Source organism: Anguilla anguilla, chromosome 14 (genome assembly GCF_013347855.1).
Source record: "Anguilla anguilla isolate fAngAng1 chromosome 14, fAngAng1.pri, whole genome shotgun sequence".
Taxonomy (NCBI): Eukaryota; Metazoa; Chordata; class Actinopteri; order Anguilliformes; family Anguillidae; genus Anguilla; species Anguilla anguilla.
In genome coordinates this window covers 16,015,617-16,032,421 of record NC_049214.1, presented here as the reverse complement: position 1 = coordinate 16,032,421, position 16,805 = coordinate 16,015,617, and the positions used below count along the sequence as shown (strand labels likewise).

Sequence of the window (16,805 nt, the reverse complement as noted above, 5' to 3'; positions counted from 1 at the left end):
CCTAGATGCAGATGTTTGCTTGTAAAATGAATGGTGGTGAGTAACATAAAACAAATATTAGTGTATTCTAAGAGCCTGCTCTTTTTACCTTATTTGAACAGCTTGTTGAGTTAGAGCTATTGCTGCCAGCTGGGGATCTGGCTCTAAGTACTGGCTTTTCTTAGTGGTCCAGACTGTAGGTCAAGCTCATCGAACGCAGTTTGTACACGTTTCATTTTCTAACATAAACCTCTGATGATGTCAGAATTATATTACATTTGTCTGCCCTGTGCATGTGTGTGTTGTGTGTATGTGTTTTGCGTGCGTTTGTGTGTGCGCATGTGTGTGTGTGTGCGTGTGTGCGTGCGTGCGTGCATGCGTGCATGCATGTGTGTGCGTGTGTTTGTGTGTCTGTGTGTGTGTGTTTGTGCGTTTCTGTATCTGTGTACGCTCCCCACAGGGGTGGCTTGCAGAGGTGGAAGGGCGGTTGCCAGTGAAGAGTGACCCTCCCCGGAGACAGAGTGGACTGTATGAGACCCAGAACAACATTCAGACAACTGTCAACAACTGCGCCCAAGACCGTGAGAGGTACAGTAGAGCCTCTACCTTCAGAGGAAAGCAATTCAAAAGATATCTCAAAATGGCTGTTGGAGAGGTGCTGTTGCTATAGTTACTGTCTCTGTTCCTCCTTGAGCAGCCCAGATGGCAGTTACACAGAGGAGCAGAGTTCCGAGACTCAGATCAAGGTTCCCAGCACAGAGTTTGATGACGAGTTTGATGATGAAGAGACACTGCCCACTATTGGAACTTGCAAAGCCCTCTATCCCTTTGAAGGTAATGTCTTACTCAGCATTGACCACTTGTTGGACAATCACAGGCAATGCTGACCTGCAAACAAAATCTGCCCATACAATCAGAAAAGTACATATGTTTTAGATATAGCTATAAATAGGCTTTATGACAACAGGTTATTTTTCATATTAATGGGACATTCAATAATTACTATTTGTTTTGTGTTTGCATAGATACAGATACCTGAGTACTCTCATCAGTACTGTGTATATAGAGCAATATCAATGAACATAAATACATCCTATATTGGAGTGTTGTTGTTGTATTATGGAGTCATCCCTCTACGGGACCGGGATGAAGGTGTAATGTAATACGTTGTAAGAAAGTGTAAATATTAAATTACAACATGCGCTTTAAAAAAATATTTCACTAACTTTATTTCATAACTTTCCCTGTCTGTGACATTTAGCACATTTCTTCTTTCTTCTTTCCATCTCTGTCCCAGGTCACAATGAAGGCACAATCTCGGTGGCGGAGGGCGAGCTGCTGTACGTGATCGAGGAAGACAAGGGCGACGGCTGGACGCGCGTGCGCAGGAACGAGGAAGAGGAGGGATACGTGCCCACGTCTTACGTCGAGGTCTTTTTGGACACAAATGCCAAAGGTGCTATGACATACATCTAACTGTAGACTTGGGAGGGGCGTCGCACCATGGGGGAAGGGGGGTGGGCTAGGGTGGGGGTTCTCTACCCAATTCAGTGGGGTTACTGGTAGAGCCGGGTAGAGGACCCTCTTTTTAAAATGTGCTACTGCAGTGCAGGACAATTCAAACCCCCGCTTTTCCATTGTGTCAGGCCGAGGCACGCGTGATGTTGGACTGTATGAAGATTTCATACCTGTGCTCTCTACTGTGTAATTTTATTCCTTCTCCTCTTCTGATTCTTTTATCAAAAAGCATGTATATAATATATTCTGTACAGTCAGTTCCAATGGGCTGGTAACTGTGGAAGAATTCTGGGTAAGACAAGACAGATGGCACAGGTGTGGAATCTGTGACGTTCACCATGCATGGTTCCCTACTCTGTTACCCCTTAACTATGAGGAGTCAAATACACTCCATCTTTGCTGGGTTGGCTGTATTTTATTTATGATTCAAACCAGCAAGGGGTAATGTGTAAGGGACTGTAAGAGATGAGCATAAGTATTTAACTTAAGGAGGTTTTTTTTTTTCAGCTGATATTTTCTGCGTTCATCACAGTGTGAATTGCAGCCCGATTACTGCTGTGTAAAGCAAGTAAGGTTCTGCTTCTTATGCTCTGCTTTTCTGCCACAGTGCTAACTTGCAGTCACAAACAGGAGACTTTTATTACGGAACAAATAAGGCAAGAGAAAAAAATCATTGGTCACAATGAAATATCTTATTTTATGCCTTTGAGAAAAGATTATTTGTAAAGACTTTCTTGGTTTTGAAATCCCTGGATATTTTTTTAATGTCCACTACTCAAGAGCTCTTATAGGCTGTTGGACATTTTGAAGTTGTGCCAGTTTCTTCTTAAAAGGCCTCTGTGGATAGCTTCCTGTTTTTTGGCAGCTTTAATGTGAGAGAGAATCACTTCACTGGTGAAATAGTCCTATAGATCAGAGAACGAATTGGCTTATTTTTTGAGGAAATGTATCAGCAGTTTCTGCTCCAACTTCTGCAAACATTGCAGTGCAGTGGCCGAAATCATAAATGCAGAAAGGTCGCGATTACAATGTCCGGTTTCTCAAATTCTCTGTAAAGTTCAGCTGAGGAAAATGTGTCTCATGTGGTCTTTGAATATTCTCAATTCTCATGATCTAAAAGACAGCCAAACCCAAACTGATTAATTGACTGTGAGGTGTCATTTTTAATACATGAAGCAAGGACAGGGTATGTGAAAATGATGGTATAAATTACTCTCAAATTTGTAATGAAGTGGGAGTGCTTTACAGAATGCACAAAAGACCTGAACCACATAATGTAGGAAAGCATGCCAGATTGTGCAGTGTTAAATTATGCAAATACAATGTTATTTGTTCCTTTTTTTAAAAATAAATTAATATTAATATGCAAGTTTTTTTAATATATTACTGTAAAAGGCTTCGTACCCAGAAGTAACGCTTCTCTCTCCTGTAATAATCGCTATAGGCGTCTATGCATGCTTTGGGTGAACACATGTTCTGTAATGAATCAAATGATGTTCTTTTCCAACATTTCCATTATGAAGTCACACATCCTCTCCAACATCTTCATCAGTGTAGAATAACGAGAAAACACAAAGCGCCGATGCCAGGGGAACAAGCATGACGAGAGGGAGAGGTTTCCGGAATCGGTTTGAAACCAGCATGTAACATGTTGTCCTTGGGTTTGGTGCAGGGGTCGAGGAGGGGTTGTGGGGGTAATTTTAGACTCGTCTGAATGATTTGTGTGGCAGAACAGAGATGGCTAAATTTGGTGATAACAGAGTGGATCATGCCCTTGTCAACGTGAGCCCAGAAGCCCTGCTTTTTTCAAAACAGTCTCTGTTTGCATGGGTTTGAGTGAATTTTCTCAAATTTCCACAAAATGTTAGTTTGACAAGCATGGTTTAATATAAGTGTTTTAAGCGCTTTTTTAAAAGCTTTATACATAAGTAGCTATATTTCAGCATACCATGGGTGTCCGGCTAAATTTAAAAACCAAAAGTTCCCTCTAACTGTACCAATACACACTTCAAAGAGAACTTAATTTGACCCAGACTTTGTTTTCACCTTAACTTTGACAAATACAATCAGTTGCTTTCTCATTTGCACAACATTTTTCATGAATTTCAGGTTGAAATGAAAGAAAAATGTTGTCTTGGAAATTTCAAACAGAGTAGTATTAACCCAGGCATTTCATCGTCCAACAGATGCAATCATGGCAGAAATGAAATGTGACCATTGCCAATGATGAAAGCATGATGGTCTTATTTTAACTGCATAACAAATGGTTTTTGCATGGTTTTTTGGCATAAACACAAGCTAAAATTTTCCCTGTGACATTTAGCTTGTCAAATGAAAAAGTAATATTCAGACTGGACTAAAGCATGGGAATATATTTTCACATAAGCATTATTACTGCAGCCAGGAGGAGCTACTACTTTATGACATATTGGATTTTCACTATCTGAACTGCCATTGTTTAGCAACTACTGTAGCCTTTGACCTCACATAGAATCAAATATTCTGCCTGACAAGGGAATGTGACAGAGTGATTTCCCCTCATCTCTTTTTTGGGTTGATTTTCCTTTTCTTCCATGCATCTTCTCTAACATGTTTTTGTCATTTCTTTTTGTTTGTTTGTTGTTCTATTTTTTATTTTTTTGAATTGCAGATTCCTAAAAGTGTGGGGCTGGCACAGGAATGGCAGGGCAAGCTGCCTCGGAGAAAACCCATCTTCCTTTTAAAGGTCATTAGTCAGAATCAACTGACAGAAAGGGGACAAGTTATGAGGCATTACAATTTTCAACTCCATACAGAAATTCATTGAGTGCTCCTTCTGCAATGGTAGCTGAAAGACGCAAAAAAAAAAGATAAAAGGAAAACCGAACCAAATTTAGCACCCATCATATTATTTGATAATTTTGCTTCTATTGTTTCTGCAAAGCTTGCTTTTTGGTGTACTAACTTGGCTTCCGTGTCTGTGTGTGTGGCGGCTGATGGCTCTTGCTTTGAACCCCCAAGCACAGCCTTTCGTGGTCAGAGACTGGATCTGGACTAGCCGAATATGCGGCAGGAGCTGAAACTGCATCATTCCCATATAACTGAATGCCATATATTCAGTTACTGTAAAAACCTGGGCAGGTTCTGTACAATGCCAGGCACTGATGTCACAATAGAACACATTATCACGATCAGAAAGACAAACCAGTTACACAGTGGAGGCGTGCCAGTTACTATTACTGAGTCTAAACATTATAAGCCCTCAGATAACAAAGCATTCATTTACTGTGTCATCATCACTGGCATGGCATATGGAGCACCTACACATCTGACCGCACCCTGGATGTAAGGTTACTGTACTCACCTGCACTTTCGCTCTTGTGATATCCTCACTGGCATCCTCTCCTCTCTCTGGCCACTAACCCACGCCAGGCTGTAGCTTTGGCCATTGGCTCCAGTTAGAGCTCACACCCTCAGGCAGTTGCCCTGGCGGCTTGCTCCTCAGTTGGGATCGCGTTTCTAAGCATGCATGCTTGCCCTGTCTCCTTGCCTCTGCCAATCCTAGAAGAGGGGTCCGACCCTACTGCCTGTCATTTAAGTTAACCCCATTGCCTGTACAGTTCTTAACCTGTTTGCTACATTTTGTTTTGTGCCTGTGTATTCGTTTTTGGTTTTAAACCTGTTTGTTGTTTAAGTGTCGTCTATTTACGCATGGTCACCCATCTTCACACCATGAATTATTTTAGTTTTGCACTCCTGGTATCTCTACTCTTCCACCCAACAAAGAAACATCTGGGATCCCAAGGTTTTTGTTTATATTTTTTACTATGATTCTGATGTCTTCTATATAGTACATATAAATATGAAAATGCCCTTGGTTATGTGTATGTACAAATGTCAACTGCACTTAATATGAGCAGTGTAACTCGCAAATCTTTTTATTAATCATAATTTTCTGGATTTAGTCTTTGAGTTTCAGTAAATTTCCTCTGGGCTATTCCTGTAATGGTCTGACTATATGATCATCCATCTCCCCACTCATGACATTTTTGCAGGGTGTGTGTTGTACTGCTGTCTTGCTGAAATATACTGTGGTTCATATACACATCTATTTCAATATTTCCCATAAACATGGAACAGTCAAATTAGGCATTACTGGGTTATATTACTGGGTCTTTTATTGTTGGTAATAATGATTCAAGTAGATGGCATTCTGTGGAACTGTGGTATGTAAAAATAACTGGTTGGAATTTATGTTGTTTTGTTTGTTTTGAAGAGGACAACAGCTGTTTCTTTGCGTGGACATCTGACAGTACATTATTGTCAGTCCACACAGGCAACACGTTCATGTTTTCCTCTGTTGATGGCACATAATGATTTGAAGATTTTTATATTGATTCCTTGTTGGGTCATGGTTTAAGCCGTCTTTTTTAGCTGGATTAAATACCTAAACCATTTTCTCCCATCATCAAATCATCCAAGAAAAGATTTTTAAAAATCAGACTGAACTTTGGAATTGAAGTCCTGTGACTTTACTTCAAAGCAAGCACTGACTACACAGTGCTTGTTTCCTATTGTTCTATGAAGTGATATGATTATGTCCTGAATGTGTATCAGAAGTATGTGTTTAAATGTATTTTGAGAATATGACTTGAGCAACATTACCAATAATTGACTGAAATAGTGTCAATACATCAATCAGCATCAAATAAAGGACGCTCCATTTACTGAACTTCTCTGGATTGGGAATTATTCACAGATGGTTACACAGCATTGCAAAACAAACATAGTGGCAGAGAATCAGGGTTAATGTTCACCAAGCTCTTGCATCTAGTTTGAGTAGCATTGATTTACATTAGGCAATGCACTTTGTGAGAACTCAATGGAAGATTCAGAGGTGCCGCTCCATCGGCAACAACCAGTTACCTGAAGGAGTGCTGCAGTCGGGGGAAGGGAGAGGAAACAGACGCTGCCGTGCTGCATCCTTTTTGAGGTTTAAATGGTGGTCATTCGTGCATGGAAAAGCAAGATGTTGGACAAACCCTACCACTCTCCACGCTATGAAGGAAACCATGCCGGCACAGCTCAACGTGTCCTATGTACAGAAGAGGCTCATCAGAATCAGAAAATATATAAATATATAAATAACATTTAAACAGATTAAAAGGAAATAAGTCTATTTTTAAGGTTTTAACTATAATGTTCCTTTTTTTTTTTTTTTTTTTTTTGCTTTGCTAAGATTTTTGATTTTGTTCTGTGAAGTCTGCCAAATGGTATTTTTTGCACTTTTCTGTTCGTTACATTTGGTATGCTTGTGTTTCTGAGCACTGAATACTTTGCATTGTGTTAACTGTGCCAATTAAAAATATTGGGAGAAAGAATGAGAGCTGTCATTTTGACTTTGTGGCCATTTTACATTAAACGCTTTCGTCCTCCTGAATTTTAGCAGAATAAACAGCCAAGATGAGCCTCTGTACAAGCAGTAACTATAGCTCTGATGTAGCTACGTGTACCAGACCAAAGTTAAACTGTAGCACTAAACTGAATTTATCAAGCCTTTACCTGGATATTAATTTGTCTATAAATTTGTACAGACTAGTATATAGTGTAACACTATATAATTCTCAATTGGTACACACCACTGTTGCTTGGTAACAGACAATGGAACATATTTTGAAAAATCATGTGGCCAGAATTATACAATGGCTCAAGTTTCACTTTACATTATAATTTACTTTATAATTAAGTGCCTGACTAACTCCGGATAGAACTTTGGGGGCACTGCCTGTAAAGATCTGCATAATATCAGTTTTTCCCTGAGGTTTGATATCACACTTGAGGAAAATACCAGTATGCCCAAGATTATTTCATCAAAATTCTGAATGTGGCAAAGTAATGTTTACAGTTCAACAACCAAGTTACATCTAACATGCATAACTAAAAGGACTGAATCTAGTCCATCATTCTTAGATTTACCAATCAAGAAGCTATGATGTCGTATTCATTTAAAGGCATTGTTGTTCACATCACAATCAGGACTTGTTTCTGTTCTGTTCATGTTTGTGGTGAAATTCGGGAGGGAAGCTGATGATGTTACTGAATGATCCCATGAATTAAATGGGTAAAAAAGATTTAATAGGAGCAGCCAAACTATGAAATCATCCAGTGCGATTTTGAGTAAAAATCAATTCTGGTAAACTTTATAAAAAAAAGAAGGGGAACACACAGGTTAAGGTAGCAGACAAATGAACTGCATCATTTCTCCCACTCCGATCATTACAGACTAATCTGCACACAGCAAGAGGAGACGGTCTACATACATTTTAAAATAATATCCAAGTCAGATACTGGTTCTCAACCTGTTTTGGTGTGGCTGAATTTTCTCTACCAGCCATATACACTCACCGGCCACTTTATCAGGAATACCTTGCTAGTACCGGGTTGGCTCTGCTGCTGCAGCCCATCTGCTTCAAGGTTTGACGTGTTGTGCGTTCAGAGATGCTCTTCTGCATACCTTGGTTGTAACGAGTGGTTATTTGAGTTACTGTTGCCTTTCTATCAGCTCGAACCAGTCTGGCCATTCTTCTCTGACCTCTGCCAACAACAAGGCATTTTCGCCCAGAGAACTGCCGATCACTGGATATTTTCTCTTTTTCGGATCATTCTCTGTAAACCCTAGAGGTGGCTGTGCATGCAAACCCCAGCAGATCAGCAGTTTCTGAAATACTCAAACCAGCCCGTCTGGCACCAACAACCATGCAACGTGCAAAGTCACTTAAATCACCTTTCTTCCCAATTCTGATGCTTGATTTGATCTTCAGCAGATCGTCTTGACCATGTCTTCATGCCTAAGTGCATTTAGTTGCTGCCACGTGATTGGCTGATTAGATATTTGCGTTAAAGTACAGTTGAACAGGTGTACCTAATAAAGTGGCCGGTGAGTGTATAATTCAGGTAATACCTTCAGTCAGATGCATTTAGACTGATTCCTTGTCCACTGTAGACAACTGCAAAACAATGCCAAACAGACAAAAATGTACTTTTCACTGTCACCCCAAATTTTTCTTATGAAAAGGTTCGTTTTTAATAGAGGAAAGATCCAAAACACAAATTCACAGTCATTCCAATCTTTGAGATCAACTGAATTAAGGATTCCGCCTCATCACTGAGAAAGATAAATTTACTTTGATTCTCAGGATAAATCAAATGTGTCTCAACTGTACCAAAATTACTTAGATGCACACTTGAGTGAATGGTTACTAAACACAATCCAAGAAAGGCACGTAGCATATGCAAGACAAAAACTACCCGGTACAAATAAAAATTGTAATGTGCTTTGTTACCATATTTACTCGTTGGGTTTTCCAATTATTTAAACTTTAATGTAAATAATTATGTGATAAGACTGATGTGTCTTTTCATTGACATGTTTGTTTTTAAGACAAAATAGCTTCTTAGTGGTTCCTGGGTGGATTAATGAGTATAATTTAGGACTGTTCTTTACAATGTAACCATGGCATAAAAACACTAGTTTGGGAAGATTCCCCCTTACATGTTTCAAGACACAAGGCATACGTTCCTCAGGCATGGAAGATCAGTTTAGGTCCAGTTACAAAACTCTTAGGGTGGATTTCACAACAGGACAAGCTGACTGCTTTTTTGAAACTGGCCAGGTCTCTACGTGCAAGCCTACGTAATCATGAATGTTATCATTCTTACATTATTTCACTTTACATCCAAAATGACTGAAAAAAAATCACCTTAGTGTTTCTCAATTGATTAGACACATTGATACTCTACAGCTGATTAAAATAGGGCCATTTCCCTCCACCCAGAACCTTAATCTTCATTCACCTTCAAAGATGTTTATTGGAAGCGGGGCTTGATGGCCTCTCAATGAGCACAATGGAACGAGGAAAGGCCATCCATGAGTTCAGTGGCTCAACCTTCCCTGGCTTTCTTGGCTGTTCAGCTGCTGGAATGCTTTGGCCAAGAAGGGCTGACTTACAGTTCTGAGGTGCACAGGGCATAAACAGTTTTTTGTAGCACCAGCACCCCTAAATGTGGAATTCCAGCCTGCTTACAATAGTTTTGCAGCCCTTCACAGACAAGACCTTCTCCTCCTTGGGGAAATAGGTCATGTCATTGGCTACTTGGTTCGCAATCTCGTCGTTCAGGGGTAAGTTTCGAGCTTCCATTTCTGCCAGAGCACACATGCGAACGTGGCGATACTCCAGAGGCAGGAAGGGGACAAAGAAGTCCACAAGGTTCTTATCAATCAGGCTGGTGTGCCAAAATCCACCTGCAGACCCAAAGAGAGAAAGGGTGAGACAGGCAGGAGGAGGATGTGGTGACATGACAGAACAGTGGAATGTTTCTTTTAATTAGTAAATAATAATAAATGTAAAAATATACTGCCCATCTTCTCACAACACCTACTCTGCTTGTTGTTGAATACTTGTTTAGACAATGTTCCCTCAATGTCCTTCAGCTGTATCTCTTCTCGATCTCTGCCTGCTCTCCAGAAATCCAACACAACTCGTGTGATGTCCTCACCCCCTGCATTACTGTGAGGATCCGCAAGAACCAACAGAAAATCAGTTAGTGTTTGCTCAATCATAAATGTAAACCAACCCTATCACTGCACTGGAGGGTGAGGACTAGCACTGCCATCCAACAGTCAGCTGCCACTTCTTTTCACTGCAGTCCACCAGCAGAGCTTCATAGGCAGAGTGCCAAATGACTGCACACACTACACAGCTGGTATGGCGAGATTCCAGGCACTCAGTCAGCCTCAGGAGTCACTTCTGTGATAATAACAGCTGTAGTAAAAGTAGAAGTAGCAGCAGCAGCAGGGAACACCTTGCCTACAGAAACCCTCCTTCTCTGAACAATGTCTAATGTTTCACTGCCACCACCCTGGAGTACAAACAAATTCTAACAACAAAGTACTTTCTTATAATACGTAACTATTCAACATAATGATAATCACAAGCACTTAACTAGGTGGAGAACAGATGTCTGACCCACCTAAGGAAGATGAAAATGGCTTGGCGATAGGAGACTCCATCCAAGTGTTCATAATAATCCAGGTAAGGTTTGATGCTGTCAATTAGCCCTGCATGCATCTTGTCCATTTCATCAAAAATGAACAGCGAGCGAGGGCAATTTGTGACGTTCCCTTTGATCCACTGCTGCAGCTGGGTCTATAAGAACACCATGGGTTCCACAGGTATGCATTAAAATCACTCCATTATCGTTTGTGCATCAGCATATTTTAAAAGCTTGAAAATTATGGTCAGACTCAATGAGGTTTCACTAGGGATGTAACCTATGTGGTAGCTATTGAAATATGTGTAACACTTAAGCGCATAATCATGGTAAAGACAGGCTTATATTTCCAGATAGCATGCATCTGCATCTGCAGGGGGATATCAAACAAATTGTCATATAAATGGTTTAAAAATTTCCAGCTGCAGGGTAGACTGCAGCTCCAGCATTGTGAATTCTGGCAGCAAAATTAGCATCATCTGTATTTGTTCACTACTTACTTTGTAGGATTCAGTCTGACTTAAGTGGGGAAAGTGGGTGGTGGCCACGAACTGATGAATATAGTTGCTGGCCATTCCTTCTCTGTAGATGTTTTCAGCTATTAACTGACTGACAAAGTTCTTCCCTGTCCCTGTCCACCCATGGAGGGACAGAACCAGGGGCTTCTTTGGGTTTTTGTTATTCATGAATCCAGTCACTGCTTTCATGATAACTCGTGAGGCAACATGTTGACCGAATAGCTTCCTCGTCAGGTCGATTTCCAAACCTGGGGATGGGGGTTGTAAATCAACAAATAACAATTAGCCTTGATATTTTAAGTGAGTTTACCATATGATCGAAGTTGAAGCTTGCATCTGGAAACAACTGCATTGGCAGGAAATGACAGACAAGAAGCTAACGAGCTACCCATGAAGATTGTCAATCATTAGTCACGAAGCTAAAGAAATTGTTATAATTAACAGTTTACGAATTCATTCGTTGACCGCTAACTAGCTGACTATCTAGCAACTAACGCTACGTTACGCTACTAACGCTAATGGATAGTCAGTGGCGTATATGACTGGCTGACGACTGTCCATTTAGCAAGATAAAAGAAAAACGCAGACCTGCTACCAATGCTAGTGCTAGTTGATGTTCTTATCTGTTAACTAACAGCTGACATCCAAGCTAGTTATTTACTAATCTTCGATGAGATGCCACATTTCAAATAATTAACTTACCCGTTGAATTGTACACAATCCAACTGTCACCACAAGTTTCATGAAAATAGTTGTACAATTTCTTTCCTAATAAAGCACTTATTCCTCCTACAATAAATGTAGTTGAGATGGGCTCGATTGCATTCACAAAACAAACCGATACGGAAAGGAAAATAAGCAATCCTTTGATAATTTTACGCATTGCGAAAAGCTTGTAAATAAAGCAAAAGACGTTATACTAGTTATTAAGAAACGAAACTATTTGTTGGCTATCACAGTGCAGCGGCGGACTGTCATCATTGTGTGCCACCGGAAGAAAGACACTTACTACAACTTGAACTTTCGACAAAACAGTTCCTACTCGAATTTCCGGTGTGCACAAGCGTATGGAGGCAGTCACTTTTGTCACATTAATCCAACTAAATATGAACCTCTGCACCGATGTAAACTATGCACATATAAGTTTAAAATGTAATATAAAAAATAAGTAATTAGATGCACACACAAAAGTAAATATTACACTTTACATCTGCACTATTGCTATACTTTTTTCAAGAACTCCACTTGTGTACATGTCAACCCTATGGCAGTTCTTTGCCTACAAAGCCAACAACAAAGGCGAACATGACAACATTACAGCACCAGTTTGAAAAAAAAAAAAAAAAAAAAAAAAGGTAGGCAACACCTGCAGCCTAGCAAAGCATCTATCGGAAAACCACCCCAATATCTTCAGGGATATCATATCCCAACATGTGTGAAAAATAAAATGGATGTATAGATGTCACACTAATACCGCTAATTAAATCGACCGGCAGTAAACTGCATCGGAGTAAACCCTGCACAAAACACTGCACAAAAAATGTATTGCCAGTCACTCCCCTAGTGACGTTCTCTTCTTCAACATGTCCATGTGTTTAAAAAGTGTTACTTAAGTGCTTAGTTTGCATTCAAAATGTAAACATTTGCTTTTGCAGTATAGACCAAACATTGCATAATTGAAACCCCCAAAAATGAAAGGTCACTACAATGGTTTGATTTTTACCATTTACTCCCGCTGAGGCAACCACCTCTGAGACGGAACCTGGCACCTTAATGCTTTGTAAAATAATGAAACTGATTATTAAGAAATATTATAAATGATAAATATATTATTGTAATTTAAATCCTATAATATTATACAACTGTAGAATTGAAGAAAACACAATAACCAATTATTTTGCACAAACATGTCAGCACTCAAATGTGCGTAAGTGTGCTCTTGAGTGTGCGTAGATTCTGTTCACACCTAAGAACAAATCCCAAATAAGAAAACATTGGTGAATGTCAGAATCTTCGTGAAAGCTGCGTAAGTGGGTTTTAAGAAGAAAATTCTTCTTAAGAACGGTTGGTGAATGAGGCCCACATGTGCAAACAATTCTGCGGTTTAAGAACACGCCGTGAATCTGACGTAGACTTTTCTTAGGATCTTTCTTAAGAACAAATTTAAGAAAAAACTTAGGAAGATATTGGTGAATGAGGCCCACTGTGCAGATAGGCCCCATCACATGATGCAGTCATAAAGCTACTATGGTTAGCTCAAGACCCTGTTACAAATTTCGTTTGTTCTTAACCAATCAGAGATCAGTGCGCCTAGTCAACAAAATCAGAAGTTATATTAGAAATATTGTTTTCTATTCTGTTCAGCCTAGAAAAATTTTTGATCCAGGAAAAATTTGAAAAGTTATTGCCTGATTCTACTGATTACCACAATATGAGCTTTTGACACATAATTCGCGCTGGGGGGAGTTCGATTAATTTCTACAACACTCACAGCAAATTAATGGTAGGTTCATCATATAATTCTATTTCCGGGCCGTGGCAGCCATCTTGCGGTGGTGCCACATGCGGAAGTATCACTGACACTGGGAAGTATAGAATGTAAAGGAACCACGTGACCACGTTTTCCTTCTAGTTCATCGTTCATTCGGCTGATATAGGGGGTTCATTGCCTTGAGCTCATCTAAGTTTGAAGTCCCTTGTACTGCGCATGTTGACGGGAAAACATTGGAGCTGCCATTAAAACCAATGGGGAAGCTCAGACTTTTGAAGGCAAAATAAAACTTCCTCGACGGTATTCTAAAACTTGATTAACGATCGTTACGTGACAAATTAAAATATGTAATTAAAATTAAAATATGGACATTTTAATACATATTCTCCCAAGACTTTGGCCAAAACAATTATTTCCCAAACTTCTATACATAATTAAATTTATGATCACAAAAAATTACCGATGAGGTTTTCTACGGTTGTTAAATCACCTTGGTTTTCTACATTGAATTAAATGCAAGCAAGCTTTTTTGCCCTCAGCATGCACGGTAGGGGCTGTTTCCAGTTACGTCTAAGGCTGCACCACCTGGCTCCTCCTATCCTCTCCAGTTACGACGCTATATGTGACACGCACCCACCAACTACCAAGAAATGTTCAAACTCTCCACAGAACTCCCGTGGATTCCCCTGATTGAAGTGGAAAGGGTAAATTCAAATTATTCAATACAGCTCAACGAGTGCACATTTCAAAGGGTGCGTCCATTTCTATGGTGGAGAATACTGGAGGATTCTTATTACTGAACTTCATTGGTTTTCATACAGTTCTGTGGTCATACCGCTCGACGAGTCATTGATTTAGGGGTGGCATTTGATTAATCGCCTGGGACACCAGCGAATAGCACCGTATTTACATATAAGGTTAAATACTTATAAGACAAAATAAGCCACCAGTCTGCGTATGTGGTCAATAAGGCATTTGGGGTTTTGTACAAAATAAATGCGGAGTTTAAGTAGCTACAGTAGTTAATAACTTTCTAGTTCCGATCTAACGCATCTGTCTAACGTCATTGATCGACAGCAGTCTAGACTGATGCTTGATGTTATATAAATACAGGCAAAGCCAGATTTACTAAAATATGAAACATGAATTACCTAATTAGCAAGCTTTGTGAGATAGTTAACTAGCTCGATCTGAATAAACATCCCACCTGATGAATTATATGATATCCATTCTTGTCTGCAACACTCGTGGAAGTAATACAACACGTTCTGGTAGCAGGCGAGGAAGCCCGAGAGAGCGGCTGCCATTCCAACAGCGATTCCCGTGCTGATTGGTTCGATTGCTGTTGCAATTACCACAAACCACCATATGAGAATTAGCAATAAAGTCTTGAAACGCATCTCTGACTTATGTCGTTAGCTATGAGGAACCCTATCGTCTTATCCTAACTAGAAAAACAAACTTAGTAACCACATGATTCGTCGCCTAACGTAAATGAACTGAGGAAAAACGACATTTTTCTGACATGCCGTTACTTTTGTTTTGGAGTTTAGCTTTAAACAATAACTAAGCGTGTACAAAATTGCCACCGTGAGTAGTCACTCAAATTGGTGTTAACTAGCAAGCTAACCTCAAGTTTACCAACTAGCAAAATACACAATTCTCCGACTTAAATGCTACAATTGAAAGAATTAGCAGTGCACAGAAACTTTGGACTGCTATCTAACTGACGACTGAATCGTGACTTTATCGCACAACTGCACACGCGAGAACGTTAGACGGATAGCTAGCTATTTTCCTCTCTCAAATACGCGATTCAACATGACGTCACTCTACCGTCATTCGTCTGAGCCACTCTTCTTTTCCCTGTTAAAATTTCAGTGTATCTAAATGAAGACGCGTGACAATTTGACCTTTATGTTTAAAAAGAAAACTAAATGAATTATCCCAAAGTAAACGTTTACACTTGTATTACCCACTTTACATTCATTAATGTAACGTGGACCTGTGTTTTATTTAGGCATACATGCGACCTTTCATTATGAAGGTGGTCTCATGGCTTAATTGTATGTCAGAATTTGATTGGCATATCAATTTTAGCAAGACTATATGTATAAAAGTTAATGGGTTATATAAAGTAAAAAATATATTAATGCAATATATAGTTTCACACATTAGTATGCTGCTTCAATGCAAACCTACAGATGGAATAAATAGATTATATCATTAAAACACACACACACAATGCTTCTGGTGCTGTTTGCTCACCAATAAAGAAGACATAATTATCGCGACGCCGGTTCGAAGGCAAAAGTTCAGGTAATATAGAAGTATAAAAAGAGGTACACATGCAACAGCTTACAAAAATGGCCGCCAAACTAACAATTTGATAGATAATGAAGAATTTAAATACAAAGCAAGTGATCACGAGCGAAACTTGCATTGTGGAAATAAGTTCAAGGAACTAGGCTAATTATACGAGATAGTTCAGACAAATAACCACAGAGCGTGAATGATCCCTTTAGTACCACAAAACGCCACAAGATGGAGTAAAGTATAGTTTCAGGCTATTGACCAAATTCTTCGGAATTTGTGCGACCATAATTCAGGTTTATCGCTCTTGGACGTGCATTCTTGTTTTGTGGACATAAGAATTCAGAGTTGGTATAAATATTGTATTAATCACAAATAAACCTACATATTAAATGAAATGTCTGCATTTGCCAAAAGCCTCAAAAGACAGGAAATGAAATTGATCGGCCCTAATGCCCTAACATCAGCCTGCTCTCCATCAAGGGGTATCAGCACAGATCTTTGACAACTGCTACAGCTCTGTATATGCCTACTGTACTTCAAAAGGCATGTACTCACCATTGGGAAGATTGCTTAAGATTTAAACCTTATCCCAAAGAGGCTAATTTATACTATTCAGTGGATTGACAACCATATAAATGTTTGCACTCTGAAGAATTTAGACCAATGTTAATATTGTTAAAGATATAATTCCCAAGATGGTTATGATGGCATTTGAAATGACCTTACCTTGTACAGGGAATCAATAAATGTTAATATATGTTTATATTTAGTTTGTGCAGAGCAACGATGGGGTGCTGTAGCTAAGTTTTCGGTGATTTGCATCGATCTAGATGGTCTCTTTTGGCTGTGCTTTACTGAATCCGACATGTTATCACAAACGGAGTCCTTTGGACAGAGTCAGTATGACTCACTGTTGCCACTGTCGGTGTGCCTGCCTGTGACTCTATTGTTGG

At 39.5% G+C, this 16,805-nt stretch overlaps 2 protein-coding genes across 29 annotated transcripts in view; one reads left to right on the top strand and one right to left on the bottom strand.

Annotated features, from left to right (window-relative positions):
• LOC118212617 (formin-binding protein 1) overlaps window positions 1–6,857 on the top strand; it is a 78,247-nt gene extending 71,390 nt beyond the window's left edge. For 17 of the 27 annotated variants that reach the window (XM_035390703.1, XM_035390704.1, XM_035390702.1 and 14 more), the window contains 4 exons: window positions 440–567; window positions 674–813; window positions 1,277–1,435; window positions 2,005–3,981. In XM_035390703.1, coding sequence (XP_035246594.1) covers window positions 440–567; window positions 674–813; window positions 1,277–1,435; window positions 2,005–2,060 — 483 coding nt within the window. In that variant the 3' untranslated portion in view covers window positions 2,061–3,981. Of the gene's footprint in view, window positions 1–439; window positions 568–673; window positions 814–1,276; window positions 1,456–2,004; window positions 3,982–4,147 lie in introns of those variants that run through there. The other 10 variants (XM_035390698.1, XM_035390711.1, XM_035390709.1 and 7 more) reach the window with 5 other exon arrangements.
• A 1,656-nt stretch (window positions 6,858–8,513) lies between these two features.
• Window positions 8,514–15,367, bottom strand: tor1 (torsin family 1). Of its 2 annotated transcripts, none has more exons than XM_035390726.1 (5): window positions 14,744–15,367; window positions 11,028–11,293; window positions 10,507–10,682; window positions 9,916–10,043; window positions 8,514–9,778 (listed from the first exon to the last, which is right to left on the bottom strand). In XM_035390726.1, exons 1-5 carry the CDS (start codon window positions 14,934–14,936, stop codon window positions 9,534–9,536), a joined length of 1,008 nt encoding a protein of 335 aa, XP_035246617.1. In that variant the 5' UTR covers window positions 14,937–15,367; the 3' UTR covers window positions 8,514–9,533. The 2 variants fall into 2 exon arrangements, with proteins under 2 accessions (XP_035246617.1, XP_035246618.1); XM_035390727.1 differs by lacking the exon at window positions 14,744–15,367 and adding an exon at window positions 11,748–12,059.
• Between the last annotated feature and the right edge of the window lie 1,438 nt (window positions 15,368–16,805).